General features: G+C 48.7%; 1 protein-coding gene across 1 annotated transcript; it reads left to right on the forward strand.

Moving 5' to 3' along the window:
- The first annotated feature begins 11,696 nt into the window (after positions 1 to 11,696).
- Positions 11,697 to 17,896, forward strand: LOC115559464 (visual pigment-like receptor peropsin). The gene is made up of 6 exons (XM_030378228.1): positions 11,697 to 12,006; positions 12,627 to 12,832; positions 15,486 to 15,585; positions 16,435 to 16,539; positions 16,664 to 16,887; positions 17,236 to 17,896. Exons 1-6 carry the CDS (start codon positions 11,877 to 11,879, stop codon positions 17,719 to 17,721), a joined length of 1,251 nt encoding a protein of 416 aa, XP_030234088.1. The 5' UTR covers positions 11,697 to 11,876; the 3' UTR covers positions 17,722 to 17,896.
- The last annotated feature ends 266 nt before the right edge of the window (positions 17,897 to 18,162 follow it).

An 18,162-nucleotide genomic window follows, 5' to 3' on the forward strand; every position in this document is an offset into this window, starting at 1 on the left:
CCACAAAGCTATAAAGAATGACAGTGGGCTAGACCTGGGGAGCGAGCTCTCTGGAGTCAGAGGGGAGGTGCCACGGAAACATGGAGCCTGCAGTCGCATTCAAAGGCACAGAAAACTGTGTCAACGTGAATAAGAGTTGCAGTCTGTCTGAGCGGAACTTCTCAGACATGTTTTGCTTTGAGTCAGACCTTCAAACATTAAAGTAACTAATGTTGAGCATATGGGTATCCCTGTTTAGGGGGTGGTTGTCACGGGACATAACTGTTAAGGACAAGCTGGGCATTTCTTAGTGACTCATCCCAATTAAATGTTTTACTCTTGTTAATATCCGGCTGAAAGAATACACTCTGTCGTACAGCTCCCTTGTTGTTGTCAAAAGTACATCCAGACAGACATTTCAGACTTGCTCGCATTGGCCTGCCTCATCCATCCACAGTATTTCCCTATCATGTTCAGTATTGAATCAGGTTTGAAGGAGGCGGACGGCCTCTGCCTCTCTGACCCTGATGCCCTGAGACATATCCATGACGTCTCTTCATTGTGACTTCTGTGCTTTTGCGGGCTCTCCGAGCCCCCCCTTTACACCGACGCAGTACCTGGCTCCGGGTGGGACACCAGGGGCGTGAGTGGGCGGGCAAGGGGGCGGGGTGGGGCGGTTATAGGGGGAGGGGGCGCTGGTTGATCATCGGGTGAGCTGCGGGTCACCCGGCGGCGCATTCCTTTCGGCTGCGCGCAGCCAAAGACACTTTGACGAAAAGTGAAAGTGAGGCGTGCCGAGCTTCCACGAGAGCGATGGTCTCTCCGTCGGCGATCACCGCTCCTGCACACCTCCCCACCTCGGCTCCTTGTTTTTCTTTGCACTCTCTCCGTCTCTCATTATCTTTGTTGCTCTCTCCGCCGCCCGCGGCCCTACATGCAGGGACAGGAGGGCTTCACCTCCACCTTTGGCCCCCCGTCAGGTTCGACTCCCAGCGATGGCCGCCTGTTAAACTCCTACTTCACACTTGCCGGTCAACGAGAGCCGTGACCCCCCCCCCCCCCCCCCCCGTGCCAGATCGGAGCCGTGACCTCCTGGGCTGAACTGCGGCCAATTAACACCTCTTACCCTTTTATCCCTTCTCTTTCATACTTTCTCCCTTTCTTTTCTTCCAAGACAAGGGCCCGTGATGTGGAACGCAACTGTTTCCCCCCCTGCTGTTTTATAACTCGCCGCTAATCTGAGCCGGAAGCTACAGCGTGTTTACCCCTGTTGCTGTCAGCTGACGAATGGCAGTGATGACAGATGTGTGCGCATCCTTTACGGTCAGACCAAGACACTTATCTTGGCTCAAGTGACACCTCTCCGCAAGCAGCTGTGTCCTGTTCTTCGACTGCTATTCATCAAACGAGAACCAAACTAAAAGGCGTTTTTCGCCTGCCTCTCTTGTCAGTGACGTTGAATTTGAATATTCTTTGGCTTGATTTATTTGTTAGGCCAATGTTTGTTTAGGAAATCTCCCTGAAGACTAATCGGAGGGCCACAAGGTCATTGTTTACCTTTGGAAAAAACTATCTACACATGATTATTGATTATGCTTCCAACCCCTGACAACAACTGTGTTTCTCTCTCTAACCCCAGGCTTTCCTCATGCAGACAGACATAAGTCCAGGGCCACTGACAGCTTCCCCCATCCATTTGAGCTGATAAAGAACAAGTGACTCTTTAGAGAATAGCAGAATGCTTTCATCTTGTTGGTCTTCAAGAAGAAGTGCTTCACTTATTGGTTTTTCAAAGATATGGTTGAAATGATAAGGATATATCAAGGATAAAGTTGACCTTTAATTAAGAGGTTATTGAGGGCAACAATAAAACATATTTGATGCATATCATATTAACATATAACGTAAAGTGGGCTCCCCGGTGGTTCACCTGGTAGAGCGTGTACCATTACGGCCCAGTCCTTGCCACAGCGACCGGGGTTTGATTCCTGCCTGTGGTCCTTTGCTGTATGTCTTCCCCTCTATCTCCCATACCTTCCTGTCTTACTTACCCTGCCATTAAAATAATAAAACCTTCAAAAGTAAATCTTAAAAAAAACAACATAAATCTACATTTTCTGAGGCAGTCAGCCACTCTCAGTCCTCATTCAAGAAAAACAACAGCAGGACTGAAGAAACACTTCCCAGACACGGCGTTCACCTCAACACTTGACATGACCAATTAACCGCTAATGGGACACAGAGCAACCACACCAAGTGTAACCACTCGGACCCTCAGAGCTGGAAAACAAACAGAGGGTTCATCAGGGCTGACCTTCAGCCACTATAACCAGTGGGCTTAACTTGGATCACTGGGCGGCTGAGGCGCCTCCCTTCACCCACCCACCCAGACAATGCAGACTGACCTTTGGGACGAGGTATGTGGACGATGCCGTGGAGAGGATCAAAGCAGCGCTGGTTGTGGATGAGGTGTCATACACGCACGCACACACACATGAACACAATTAGTTCATATTATTATTTACTATTAATATTAGGGCTACTTTGGGTGTCTTGAAATGGGCCATATAAATGTAAGGAAATATTGAGCATAGCCCAACGTTAAGTTTACTATAATCACGAAATACAAACCATAAATGTATAATGTATAATGAAAAAAGGAATAAACATCGGCAGCAGTAGAGCCGGTTGTCTGAAGACCTGGGATGTGGATTTGATTCTCTGATAAATCTGGCTGCTAGCTATGGAGGTGTTCCTGAGCAAGGCGTTCAACCCTAACTGGTTGGATATTGCACCGCAAGTTTGGGTTTCCATTGGTGTGGGAATGTGGGTACAGATGGGTTAATGTGGAGCGTTAATTGTAAAGTGCTTCAAGTGTCCACAGGGCAGGCTACACAACTGTAATCCATTTAACACAAAGCTGATGCAACACTCAATCCTGTGCCCGGGGTCTAGGGTCTACCAGGCCGGACATCTAAAACAGACTATACAAAGACAGATGGGAGAATAAGGCCTTTAATATCTGACAGCACAACACCCAAAAGCTCCATCCAAGTACTCACCTGTACAACCAATAAATTGCACACTGAACCAGGTGTGTTCGTGTATTTTGCACAAGATATGAACACATACAGTCAGCAGAGATTAGCAAAATACTCTCATAAAACAAACTCGCTCAAAATAAAAATCGCATACTCAACCTACGGCAGGGAGGAGAACCATCCCATCGGATCGGACAAGAATACTCACCTGTCAGAGAACAACATAGCAGCCACTCTTACGTAGGTTTGCTGACATGCAGAAACAAGACCAGATGCCATCCTACGTATCCAAATATCTCAAATCACAAATACCAGCCTTAAAAGACTGCCGGCCAACAGCAGGTGCCCCAGTCTTGCCATTTGTGGGCAGACCGAGCAGCAGATTACATCAGCTGGCAGCACTCGTCGTTTTGTCACTTGACACTTTTGTCACTTTGACATGTGTGTGCGCTCTGCCGTTGAAAAGATAAGGAGCTCCGGGCTGAAGCCGTCACTTCCACGGATTCCACCCTAAACTTCCCGTACGTACCTCGTCTCACCAGGTGTTTCAGCCTGGTCCTTCCATACGGATCAGACATATATCTGACATACTACTGACTTGTTGAGACACAGTTTTTCTCACAGCCAATTTTTTTGTGGCATGTTTAAAAGTGGGTATAGAAAAGTTAGCGTAGTAGATATAATTGAAAGTAATTACCCCACCTTGGCATTTCCTATAGACCGCAACACACATCAGGTGCAGACTTAATGAGCAGCGGAGAGATCGGAACGGATCGGAACATGCTGATGTGCAGCTGCCTGTCTTTACAATGTCATTATCGTTTCAGGGCCAAACATTACATCGAATAGACAACCCATTTTACAATGATATGTTTTCCTCACGTCGTTAGGCTCAGAGCTTCTACTTTAGATTTATGTCAAAGAAGCCCTCTTTTTTTTTTTAACTCTTTGCATTAGAGCCTTTGATGTTTATTTTTGGAGTTTACTTTACAGCCAGGAATATCATGTCGTGTGTCCATTTTATTACGACTATGTTTCCAAACAAACGAATATATGAGTTTCCTGTTTCCGGACAACCTCAACTGCAACATTAGTGGTCTTAAATCTAATTCCTAATCAGTTCAAACGCTTGTGTTCCTACTCCTCCTCCTCATCATCATCATCGTCATCATCCACATCCCACAGGAAGAGGGAGTCACCTCACTGTGTGAGATCATACACGAGGGCCTAGCGTTGTTTTTATATCTTTCCCCGGTGCCTTCTTTTATCTCACCCAAAAAGACATAAACGACTTTAATTGTGGGAGACATGTCCCATGGTACACATGTCTTCTGGAGGAGCCCGGCGGATGGCGAACACATGTGTTCTAGGGGGACATCAAAGCGGGCTGACGCCATGCCACAGACACACACTGCAGAGTGCTCGTATCAGGATGGCTCAGAGCTGGGCCGTGCTGGCCAGGTGCCCAGACCCTGTCCCCAGCACCCCCTTCATCTCTGGAGCATCTCACACACACACACACACGTCTCCACGCATGCACAAGTGCACACGCACACGCACACGCACACGCACACACACACACACACACACACACACACACACGTACGTACACATGTACCTACACACACAAGCACACACACACGTACACACACACTAATACGTACACACACACACAAGCGAACAAAGACTTTTGGTGTACAAATGAATTGTCACCCAGACCTTAGAAAGAACACTGTATATGCAAACAAACAATAACAACCAAATGCACACTCAGTGGCTGAGCAGATAACTGAGTAAAAGGTGTGCCTACTCCCCCTTTACTCAACATTATTACTGCAAGGCCATGGCCAGTGGGAAGCAGTGGGACTATAAAGTCAGTAACGCTGTTGCTCCCAGATGGATTATTGAGCAAACTAATTCAATCACACATCAATGGAAAAACGTACCCAAAAGAAAACATATGATGTAATGTCAAAGGTTGACACTTTGTTTGATGAAACTTTGTACGCCGAACAATGTTCATCATATGTTTATTTTGAATGATCTTCATTCTTTTTTATACATGTATTATTTTTCATTTGTCTATTTCAAGATTACAATCCCACATACCGCCTGCAGTACCCAATCTTACCACAGGTTAGAAAAACACTTAGCGAGTGGGGCTTTGGATCGGAGCAACACGCCTCGGAAAAAGGTATGATTTATTTCCTTCTATTTTCTCTCTTCCCCTCTGTTGCCATGGGAAGTAGGTGTCGTAAGATGGCCGTGCATCACAAGACGTCCCCTAGCCCCCACGCTCCTCTCGTCAGACAGAGGACTCCTTATACAGAGGACTCCTCCTTATCCCCATCGTTCCACCCAGCGCTTCACCTTACTGGGGGAGGTTACGGGTGAGGCTGGCTGACACTGATTTCCTGAAGGAGTTCGAATACGTCTTCGGCTAATTCGCCCAGCACCTTTTTAACGTGTGGTGCAAAGGTCATGGAACACCATGAACACAATTACAATGTCATGGTAAAGAACCAACGCATGTCGGAAGGCTGAGAGTAGATGCTCAGTGCTGATTCACTCCAGTAACAGCTAGTCGGTTAAAGGAGAAAAAGAGATCATCCGAGATAATGCTGAATAAGGGAAGTATCATGGCTACTATTTATAACGCCACGCCCTTGGAGAATCTTTTTCTGAGCGCCTCTGTAATTACTGATAAGCATTCGTTCGCTCTGCAGGGTAATTGGTGTGGCGTCCGTGCCCGTAGGTCATTGGATCTGTGGCCCTAGACAACCCTGTTTTTAGAAGCCTCAATTAAAAAGGGAATCTGTGAATCGGCCTTCCAGACATTTTCTTTTTTTCACCATGAAGAAAAATCGAGTAAATATAACTTATGTTGATTCTGGAAAGGTGTTTCAACCAAAGCCGCAGGGATTGGACTCAAATGGCTCAGTACCCTGTCTGCAACCAATTTGGCTTGGCTAGCCCTAAAAATCAGATGATGGTGTGTTGGGTCTGATTCAGTCTGCTTCCCAGGGAATTGTTAAATAATAAGTCAAAATTCTTCACCCCCTGTCTTAGTCCCAGTCCTGCCGTGCTTGCATTGTAGATTTGTGTCTGCTATTGTTTATACTATGTTTCCTTTACGATAAACAGTGCAGCTCCAAATAGGTTCTTTGGTTAACAGCTTTGTATTTCATTGGCGATAAATACTTTTTTTAATCTTTAGCACCCACCTGTTCTGTAGAGAACCACTCGAAACGCACGTCAGTAAACACAGAATACAGTGTGGCAGGTATTTTAAGTGTGACTCTGGTCCATGCCAGGTGTGCTACAGCTGGGTGGTAAACAGAGATGTGACTTTTTCCCTCTCCGAGTTACCTCGCAGGAAAGACGGTGCTCTCTTAAGTCTGACCTGAACATCCTCAACTTATATCATCTTAGGGTCGGGAAAACAACTGTAATGAAAACAATAGAAACAGACTTGATCAGACAATCATCATTTTAAAGCATGAAAGAAATGTGTCGTCATGCATCTATTCGTCGGATGACCAATAGGGTTTATCTCAGGGCCCGGTCAGGAATGTTCCTGTGGCAGATGAACTGACCAGAGATATGTCTCCCTCATCCCCTCTGACAGATCCACGTTCAGCCAGTGGTCAGTAGCTGTGGCCATCTCCCAGTTCCTCCTTAATGAGCCCAAACAGGCCATGCTTCGCGAGTCATCAGATGGACTGGAGGTGTCATCTTTAGGCCCAGCTGCCCTTCATGTCGTTGGAGGAGGGGTGGGTGTCTGCACTGCTAAGCCTTCCTAAAACCCCCCAGCCCCCCAACCTCCCTACCGCCAGCCTTCGGTCACACCCAGGCCAAGGTGGTGACCTGGGAGGGTGTCGGGACAGCTGAGAAACGTCAACGTCTTCACCAGGGTCACGGTCCTTAAAGGGATTAGAAAAGCTGGTTTGATCCTTTGTGACAGTTTCTAACTTGTTGACTGCCTTCCAACGTGGGCTTAGTTTCACCGCTGGCCCGGCCGGAGGGGTAGGTGGGCTCTTCCTTTCAGAGATGAGTGAGTTCTGGGATGGGTTAAGGCAACCTCAGCTCTCGCTTCCCTCCACTCCACTCCACTCCTCCTCCAGAAGGCATAAGGACAATTTCCTGTGTCCAGTGTAGACACGTAGGCTGTCCCGGCCGTGCCCAGCAGAGCTACAGGCCCGCCAGGGCTTCCTTCCTCTGGGAAGCCTTTGGTCAGAACCACGGTCCGCAGCCGTTCGTCGGCCAAACCAGAGAGCAACCAGAGAGTTCTCTCAGGGGGCAAAGGATCCGAAAGGATGCACATACTTGAATGGGTTTGTCTTTAGACTGTGAAGCCATGCGTGCTTTAGGATGTGTGGTTCAATATGAAGAAGAATAAGAAGAAAGATTAGACTTCTGCGCATCTCTTAGAGTGCTTCACCAGAACCGCAAAGAAAAAGGTCAACACGATTCGTTTTTTGGTTTTCTCCATGGGTCAATACTTTGTTTTTGCCATCGCAGGTCAATGTCTCTTTAAACCTTTGCTATTTATTTTGCACGGAAGTTGCTCTGTAATCCGTCCAAGTCTCACTGTGTGGAGAACATGGCACCCCAGCCCCGCTGGGACAGGGTTGTACAGTATTCCGTCCTAAATGTGGCCGTTCTTACATAAGCTACCTGCTAAAACAAACAAGCCCGGTGTGGAAACGGCGACTCAGTCGGCCTGCCTAAATAAATGTTTGCATGTGGTTCTCTGCCAAAGAAATTAAGCTACAAAACCAATCCAGCGTTTCTGCATACAGAGCCTTTGTCCGCTCGCGTTTGAGGGCGCTCGTACCAAACCATATCACCATTATTTCCTCACGGGAGTTTACTTTCGAGCGGTACGACGCCTAAGCTGTTGAACACAATGGGCCAGCTTCACCGAGACAAAAACACATCTGCAAGCCACTCAAGGCGCACAATGAACGCACCAGGTTTATTTGTGCGCGGTTTACTTAATTGTGCATAACTCAATTGCAGTCTCTCGCCTGCAAAGCGCTTGTCACGCATCGGGTATTACGTTTCTGATATTGTTAAACGAAGCTGATTATTCCCCGGGCCGCAGAGGAGTCTACTCTAGCGGGGCTCGGTCTGTCTAGAGTGGGAAGTGCTGTGGTGTTAGAAGAAAAAAGTGCACCACAGACGGGCCTTTGTACCGTCGGTTAAGTACTTGTATGAACTGTGGTCGACACTGATGAGTTTCAGCAGCCCTTTCCTCGCCCCGAGACTTTCCTCCACCTCAGAGCCACATTGTCGGAGCCACTGGATCTGCGTTGGCAGACCCGGGCCCCTGAGGTAAGACACTTGCATCTTGTTTCAGAATCTGTCCTTCATCACTGATCCTCACACTGATCCCCAGCCCCGTGGCGTAGAGACAAACTCGAGACGAGCACTCTCCCACACATGACACATGTTGTCATTACCTCAGTCACTCCGCGGCTGGGTCCGGCGGCATGCTGCCTCTCCGAGCGGAGGTGTGAACACAGTGTCGGCAGGGGGGGTGGCGGTTTACTGGCCGGTGTTGCTGGAGCGGTGCCATCCTCAGGTGCGAACCAGCTGCTTGGTTGCTGTTTGTTGAAAGGAAAACATTTCCTCTTTGAGATGCAGTGGATCCAATCGTGTCAGACGTGCGGCAAAAGTTAGCATCTTTGACTTGAGATGTGCGGGTGCAGCACTGCTTGCACGCATGCACTGCCCACGCACACGTGCACACACACACACACACACACACACACACACACATTGGGGATGGAAATTTAAAAAGCGCTGTGTGGCGTTCACACAAGCAGCGCCTGTATGCCGACTGCTTCTAAGTGACAGCCAAGAGAGAGGGCTGCTGTGTCGGGCCGCTGGCGAGGCCATGCCATAAGGAGAACCTATGTGGGGACTCCTGACCTGCTGTATCTCCTCCCTGAAGAGGGGCTTTGTCGCCCCACAGACAGCCCCCAGCACACACCTCCATAATGGTATCCGTGTCTGTGGTTTTCCACTGGGAGAACTGTAAGCCTTTAACCCCCTGTCCCCTAGAATGCTGGAGAGAGAGTGAGAGAGAGAGAGGCTGAGAGTGAGAGCGAGAGAGAGGCTGAGAGTGAGAGCGAGAGACAGACAGAGAGAGAGAAAGCGAGTGAGAGGCCGAGAGAGGCTGAGTTAGAGACCGAGAGAGACATAGACAGAGACGGAGATAGAGAGAGAGTGAGAGACAGAGACAGAGTGAGACAAAGAGAAGGAGAGAGAGCGACAAAGAAAGACAGAGAAGGAGGAAGAAACAGAAATAGACTGAGAGACAGACGGAGAGAGGGAGAGAAATATACAAAGAGAGACCGAGAGAGAGACAGAGACATGGAGCGAGACTGAGAGAAAGATTGATAGACAGGGGACGAGCAAGGCGAGAGAGAAGGAGAGAGCAAACAAGAGATGTAATCACCATAAGCCTAATGATACAGTGGGCTAGTGTGGCCGTACTGTTATTTCCACGCTTTACGCCCTTGTGCCAAAGCACACAAAGCAGGGGTTTAAGTTAATCAGTGCAACCACTTCCAGAAGCCGCTCACACCTCCCCATTGTGGATTGCACAGAGGGGACTGTATCGGCAGAGTATTTTGCTTGGCCAGCACAAAGCCATAACAAAAAAAAAAGCTAATGAAACCGTTGATGAGTCTGCATCAATGGTCATTAAACGGGCTCTATTACTTAGCACCTGCAGAAGGCAGGGTTTCCACCCTCCACCCTCTCCACTTGGCTACAGTAAAGAGCCAGAGGGAGCTGTCCGACTATATGACATGCCAGGATGCTCGCCACAGCCCTCAAGCGGTCTTCCTGCTTGGTCCTGAGCAGCGGACCTTCCCAACAGCTGCAATCCCATTTCAGGAAAGTGCAGGGATTCCATCCTTCCAGACACTAGATCTATACCCCGTGTTATTTTTCTGATGAACATTACCGATCAGGGTGCACATCGATGAGTGATATGCGTTATAGTACCTCTGTAGGGTAAAGTCTCAGTAGAAAGTCTGACTGTGTATCACTGCGTCCCGGCTAACCTAAACCACCCCAAACCACGGCTGTGCCTGGAGCCAGGGGGAGTCAGGGATCTGAAGGCAGGGGTGTCAGAGGGAGTCAGGGGGTGTCTGAGAGTTGGGTCCTTGAGATAGAGAGAGTCGGGGCCAGGAGCCAGGGGGAGCCGGTGCCTTGTCACGGTGCGGCGTCTGGGGATGATCCATCGCTGGGTGGGGTGGTGTGGGGTGGTGCGGGGAGACCCCGGGGGGGGGTGTGGGGGTGACCGAGGGAGGCTGACTAGGAGCAGTGTGTTCACCGCCAGACGAGTGACAGGTGAGGTCAGAGGTTGGATCAGGCAGCCCTCTCCCTCTCTGCCTTTAAGGATCGAATCGTCAGTACCGGTGTGGGTGGGGGGGGGGGGGGTCGTGATGGCAGCAGCAGTAGCCATGGCCCTGCCCCTCCACATCCTGAAGGGAGGAGGTGAACAAGGTGGACACTGTGATCTAAACAGACGGGAGAGAGAGAGAGAGAGAGAGAGGGTGGGGTAGTCGGGTTACCCTGCATGCTGCCTCACTGCAGAAAAGCGCACTGTGGATAGAGGGAGTGGTGTGTGTGTGTGTGTGTGTGTGTGTGTGTGTGTGTGTGTGTGTGTGTGTGTGTGTGTGTGTGTGTGTGTGTGTGTGTGTGTGTGTGTGTGTGTGTGTGTGTGTGTGTGTGTGCACGACGATTATGTGGTCAGGGGCGGGGTGTGCTTTCAATTCCATCAATTGGAACTCCTCGATTGGAATTTATTTGAACACTAATAACTTGTGCCTCACCGCGTGTACTTTGAATTCACGCTCTTACAGAAGAAGAGCATACACTCTCGTTCGTCCCTCCTTGTTCTTCCCTCACTCGAATACGAGTGAGCTTTCCAGATGAGCGCCGACACATTTACAGCCCAGTATACTGAGGCGTTGACCTCCCAGGTCAGCTCTCTGTGGAAGCAATTACCAACGATGAAGAACTGGCAGAGAACCGGAGGAAGATGAAGGAAGAGTAGATAACATCCCTGAGGTGGGAAAACTACCTCGGAGGCTCCATTACTCTGTGTTCCTCTGTGAGGTTTAAATTATGTAAATGATTACTGTGACGTTAATTGTTACCAGACCACGATACAGTCCAGTGAAATACTGGGGGGGGGGGGGGGGGGGGGGGGGGGACTTTAACAATAATGTTGTGGTCTCTTGTGTGCGACTGCAGTACGGCAACGATGAAAAAACAATTCAGCCATTCGCAGATTCACAACATGGCCATCTGGTTGAGCTTGTAATCTTGTTGTATAGGCCTACATGTCTGCTGGGCAAAATGGTGAAACCCCACCTTTACACGTTCACTCGACAAGATGTTGAACACCCACCTAAAACTGTTCATTAATGAAACGCAAAGAATGATTTAGGAGAATTATATCTGTTAGATGACTAAATTGTAAACAGTAAACACATTTAAAGGCTTGATTATGAGCTGCGGATAGACTTAGAGGCCACTATGATGAAGAGTTGCGCATCGTGAATGAAGATTTAATTCCAGTCAATCACAATCTATTTCTAATTAGCCGTTGAGAAACGGAGTGGGATTACAGGCACTCATCATTTACAAAGCGAGTAGCGGAGCATTAGCGCATGCTGTGTGTCTAAGCTGGATTTACCTGCGGACTGACCACCGCTTGCCCTCTGCCGTCCTCGCATTGTGCGCTCGTATCTGTTGAGGCCGGCGCTCAGAGACCCGCACACAAGATACGAGCGAGGGGTCCATGCCGCCGCATGCACCGCAGGCCACGCCATGGAGTTAACACTCAGGGTTCCTGTGAAGAACATACCATGGAGGAACAACAACCTGAGCCTGGTGCACACGGAGCCCCCGCTGTCAGAGCAAGGAGAGACCGTCATCGGAGTGTATCTCCTGGTGCTTGGTAAGGCTCTCTTTGGTTCTTTGGTTCCCCTGTGAAAGGAGCGATGGCCTCATTGCGTTGATATCGTTGAGTCTTTAATAAGGAAAAATTTGCATCCAAATTTGTGTTTTTGTGTACTGTGCTGGAATGATCATTAAATTGTGAATTTTCACACGCCCCCCCAGGCGAGACAATGCTGCAATGAGACCCTAAATGTCACTTTTGATTCTTTTTGGTTTCTAATGTCAGCCAGTGTGAGGGAAACATTGTTGGAACCGAGTTATGAATGCGAACAATTGTTGTCTCCAAAGGTCAACTAAGCAGCTGCGATGTGTTGCTTGTCTGCTTTTGAGGTGGCACACTTGACTCTTACTTCGTATCAACAAGAAAGACTCAATTTAAAGGTTTCTACACACTCAGTGTTGTCATATGATAACCCTATCTCCTCATATGATGCCGTTAGAAACCAGTGCAAAATCTTAACAAATATAATACAGTGCATTACACCCACTAGTTGTTTACTTTAATTGTTTGGGAGATAGGAAATGCTGATGGTCAACAAATCTACATTCTTGGAAGAACGCCCAACATTTAATTTAAGAAATGTTAGCCTTCATGAGTTCCTATCTGTTCTCTTGTAGGATGGCTCTCCTGGTTCGGCAACAGCTTGGTGATATTTGTCTTATACAGACAGAGGGCATCACTGCAGGCCACAGACTTCCTCACTCTTAACCTCGCCTTCTCCGACGCCAGCATCTCAGTGTTTGGCTACTCCAGAGGAATCCTGGAGATATTCAACCTCTTCAAGGATGACGGATACCTGATCACCTGGATATGGACCTGCCAGGTAAAGGCATCACCCACACCTTTCCTGTAACACTTTTTCCTCCTACTTGGCTTTGGTCCAAGTCTATAAAAGGAATGATTAGATCCCAAACACCAGCTCATTGGGGATTGAATCCATCCAATCAAGGCTCTCGCCTAGCCATTCAACAGCCATTTCCATTGGATGAATCCACAACCGATCGCAATGTCCGTCCAAATAATGCAGTACAGTGAAATAATCAGAGAAAGAGTGTGTTTGTGTGTGTGCACGTGCGTGTATGTATGTGTGAGGGATTATTCTAGCACGCATGTGGGCAGAAGGTTAATTCTGTAATCAGCTTACCGTTGGAGGTCCTTTTAAATAAGGGCGGAAAACTCATTGGTTCTTGGTTGTGGCCAATAGCCACGTACTCTCTGAATAAGAATGGACGTTTGCAATTGAATTAGTCTATGCCCCTCCATTAAAACGTCCAATTCATCTTTTGGGATACCTGACAATAGGAAAGCCTTTTTCCGGAATGTGTTAGCCGTGTTTCACGTCAATCAGGTGTCCAATGACCGGCCTCTCTGGAGGGAATCAGAGTGTGAACGGAGCTCTTCCCCATCCACTCCCAGTAGAGGTTAACCCCAGGGGCCTCCGCTAATCAACGACACCATCAGATAAGATCCCCGGCCGCGCGGCGGAAGACGAGGCTCACACGCCCCGGAGAAACCACACAGTCCGCCTTTCATGAGCTCCGGAACAAAGAGTTTAAGAAGCCTGACGAATACCTGAAGCTAGGCTAACGTGGCAAACTTGATAGAGGCTGATGCACAGATGGAGTATTAAGATCTGTACATCAACACTTTACTCAACACTGGATAGCCACGGCTTTTGGCAACCTGTCACACACTTCAACGAGCTCGCCTTCCTATCGCCCGCGATAAGATCTCTCTCGTGTCATATGGACAGCATTTACGGCCTACCTCTCTGTGTACTTGTGCCTTTATGTTCGGGCTTATTTACCTTGGTCTTTGGGTTTGCAATGAAATAGTTCTCATACCTTCGCCTGGAATTTCTCCAGCTTATTTTTCTAGCTCAAGGCAAACCCATGGCGGAAAAGCATGATATCCCAGCTCCAATGAGAGGGGTCTCTGTGGAGTCAGGGAAAAACACATTGGCTTAACAATAACAGCCTTGCTCTCGGACCCATAGATCCTATAATCTCTGCCAAGAGATAGAGAGCACCAGAAGCAGGGCAGCAATATAGCAACTACTCCCGAAACATCTACCTGGGTGACCTGGGAGCCATATGCAACTTTCAGACGTGTTTTGGAGTGGTGAAGGGATTTTGAGAGGTAAAGGGAATAGTGTGCATACATGGTCCCCCGGGAGAGAGAGAGTGGGGTAGAGCATTGATAGGTGTGAAAAGAGGAAGCAGAAGAAGTGAGATTGGCTTGGCTTCAGGGGAGGGGGAGAGACATAGACGGACAGACAGACAGACACAGAGCGAGCGAGTGAGAGCAAGAGAGTGGGAGAGACAGAAAGACAGGCATGTGAGAAGTATTACCAGATTACGGCATCAGCGTGATGGGACATGAACAGCTCCACAGAGCACGGGCAGAACCAGACTTGGACCCAGTTCCAGTCTACCTAAGCACCCCTGTTCTCCTTTTATTGGCTCATATGGAGAACCGGTGTTGTAGTTCTATAGTGCAATGTGGGATAGACTGGGATCAACTCAGCCCATCAAATCCCAAGGGCATAATGGGCTATACATTTCAATGTGTTGAGGAAAATAGTTTTTTTTATTTGTCCAACTGGAAAGAGTTTCTGCAAAACCATGCCATAAACGTGAAAGGATACGGCTAGCAGAACGTGCTGGTAATAGGATTATGTCTCATGGTTGTCTCGCAGTAGTACCCAGACCAGCAGTGTCTGCCGAGTGTCCCCGGATCCCTTAGTCCCTGGCTAATCTCATGAGGCCAGAGCACCACTTCAGAGATTATAGTCTGCTGAGTCCAAGGAGAAGTCAAATCAGGAAAGGAGTTAATATGTAGACTCCGCGTTACAGATTCAGTCTCCAGGGTTGGATGAGATTTTTAAAATTGCATCCGTTTGGTAGAGCTCCCTCCGGATCTGGGAGGTCTTGATCAGACCTGGAACGTTTTCTCTGTCGAGACACACTAAGTCGGATTGCTGGACAACGCTTAGATGTTAGACAACGCTTAGATGTTTTCATTTCACTGTATGCGACAAATAAAACAGTTGAAGCGTGAAAATGCTTAAAGGTTTTCTACATTCATTAGACATGTTGAGCCTTGTATCTCCATCGGCTGTTTCCTTCCCACCAGCGACCCCCAAGATGGCCGGATGACAATCTCTGAATCTCCAGATCACGTCTCGGCGGACAACATGGCTTCATGTTCACATGGACTCAAAGAGCTTGAACTGTAGTGTCTCGATCTGATAGCACCCAAAACAAAAAAACTCTCAACCAAACAAGTCTGGAAGGAACCATTAAGTCTTCGGTTCGGTCTAATCCCTGCCCCCCCCCCCCCCCCCCCCCAGAGCTTGGAGGAGGCCCCCCTGCTGATCCCTCCTTTGCCGGAGCAAACAAACACGAGCCGGGGACGTAATCTCACATACTGACCCCCCCCCCCCCCCCCCGCCCCCCCGCCCCGTCTCTCTGCAGGTCGACGGTTTTTTCACCTTGCTCTTTGGCCTTGCGAGCATCAACACCTTGACTGTTATCAGCGTCACCAGGTACATCCGGGGCTGCCACCCCAACAAAGGTAAGGGCCATACGAGTTAGGAGTTGGCCTTGGCTGAGCTCGCTCTTCATCCCCCCCCCCCCCCCCCCCCCTGCACGCACATTCCACTGGTTCTTATCTTTCTCCAACTTCTCTGTCGTAATCACCACTCAAAGCAATCCCATGTACATGTTAGAATTACATGTAATTAAGGTCATTTGAGGCAATATACACTGAAGAATGTCTTAATTATATGTGGAAATGACGGAGAGCAACCGCCTCTGTTGTCGGAGTGGGAATGAAAAGATTGGCCTAGTATGTGTTTGGAGTTGTATGCCATTTATTTGATTTGATACTGTATATTATTCATTTTATTAAATTAAATCTAGGATTAAGCATCTGTTGGCCTAAATCTACATAAACATGAAATTACATTTAGCCTACGTTAAAAAGAACCCGGACACATCAGCGACAGCGATCGGAGGCAAGACAAACTGTGATGAATAGATAGTGTATTGCATGATATAGAGTGTGTTCTTGTTCAAACTTGTTCCATGAGGCAGGTCGGAGGCCGCAAATAAAACAACCCAATTGATTTCTTGTTTTTTTTTATCTGTCACTGAATACAAAGCCATGTGTACCGAGTCAACAGTGGTTCTTTTCAGTCAAAATTCTTTGCCAAAGCTGGCATGAATAGAAAAGAACTTATTGTTCAATAAATGTCAAAGTTTGACGTTCAAGACATGGCGGGAATGCTTGTCAACTTCTCTGCTAAAGGGTTGCCAAAGCAAAAAAATTTGCAGAATGCGGTTTATAGAATCGTATTTTTTTACCGTTCTGTCCCGTTAAAGGAAGACGGTTTGACGTTCTCCTTGTGTTGTGCACTCACAGCTCACTGCATCAGCATAAACACCATCGCCATCTCCCTGCTCTGCATCTGGATGGGGGCCCTCTTCTGGTCTGCTGCCCCTCTGCTGGGATGGGGAAGCTTCACAGGTCTGTCTCCACACGGCCACCTCCCACCTCACTAAGAGACGACCAAGCTACTGAGAGACGCACGATGAAACCCCTGATCTTCTCCTTATACTCATTTATACTCATGTCCCATGTCTTCCGCTAGACCGGGGCTACGGCACCTGTGAGATCGACTGGTCCAAGGCCAACTACTCCACCATCTACAAGTCCTACATCATCTCCATCCTCATCTCCTGCTTCGTGGTCCCGGTGACCATCATGTTCTTCTCCTACGTCTCCATCATCAAGTCTGTGAAGAACACCAACGCCATGTCCGCCGACGGCTACCTCACCTCCCACCAGAGGACGGTGGAGAGGGACGTCACCAGGGTAAGCCGACGGGAGGACACACAGTGTTTCCCTTAAGGGACCCGGGGGCAGATGCTGGGTTCTGTGAGTGCCTGGGATCTGTTAATTTACATTAAGTGCGTTTAGCAGACGCCGTGATCCAAAGCAACTTACAATATGCACATTTGTCAGAAGAAAGTAAACCAACAAGATAACGCTGTCCTGTCGGTACAGTGAGGATGTTCATAGAACAAAGTGCTCAGCACTAAGAATCGCTAGGGTTAAGCCATTCCTCTCTACAACAAAGCTAGCTAGGATAAAGTAGCATTCGCTCAAGCCTGATTATGGTTGATGCCTGACCGCTGTGGCTCCTGTTTCTCCCGTCTCCAGGTGTCCATTGTGATCTGCACAGCGTTCGTCCTGGCCTGGTCCCCCTACGCCGTGGTGTCCATGTGGTCCGCCTGGGGCTTCCAGGTTCCCAACACCACAAGCATCATCACCCGGCTCTTCGCCAAGTCCGCCAGCTTCTACAACCCGCTCATCTACTTTGGCATGAGCTCCAAGTTCCGCAAGGAGGTGGCGGAGCTGATGCCGTGCATCCGGAGGAGCCGCGAGGTGGTGCGGCTGAAGCACTTCCAGACCCTCGGACCCAGGGCCGAGGGCGGACCCAGGGCCGAGGGCGGACCCGGGGGAGCCCTTCGTGTTCAGAAGCCAGGGAGCAAATACGCCGTTTCCGAGCCGAACCCGAAGAACCCGTACGTCGACCAGGGGGTGACCGGCCCGCCTCCGAACCCGTGCCCTCACGCGAAGGGAGGCGTCGGCGGCGATTTGCCCTCGCACATCGAAACGTCACAATACTGGTGCGACAGACTTTGAAAGATGGCCGGCACCGCCGCCTTGAATATTTGACTTGGAATAAACTTGAATTACACTGTACTTGAATTATAAAAAAAGGCAAACATTTTTATTCTGTGGTCCCGCCAAACACCGACAACCTGTGTATGTAAGCCTTTTAATAAACGACATTCCAATCCTCGATCGGTGATTCACACACGTCTTTTTTTCATTCGTCATTCTGGGGTGTTGCCCCCCGCCCCCCCCCCACACACACACACACACACACACACACACACACACACACACACACACACACACACACACACACACACACACACACACACACACACACGCACACACTCAAAATAGCATCGTGCGCTTATAAATCATATGCATCGTGTTGTTTAGTGGTGCTTGCACAGTTAGCCATAATGCAGGCAAATTAAAACGTATCTTTCTAGTTCAAACTGCAGTCTGTAA

Source organism: Gadus morhua, chromosome 15 (genome assembly GCF_902167405.1).
Source record: "Gadus morhua chromosome 15, gadMor3.0, whole genome shotgun sequence".
NCBI lineage: Eukaryota > Metazoa > Chordata > Actinopteri > Gadiformes > Gadidae > Gadus > Gadus morhua.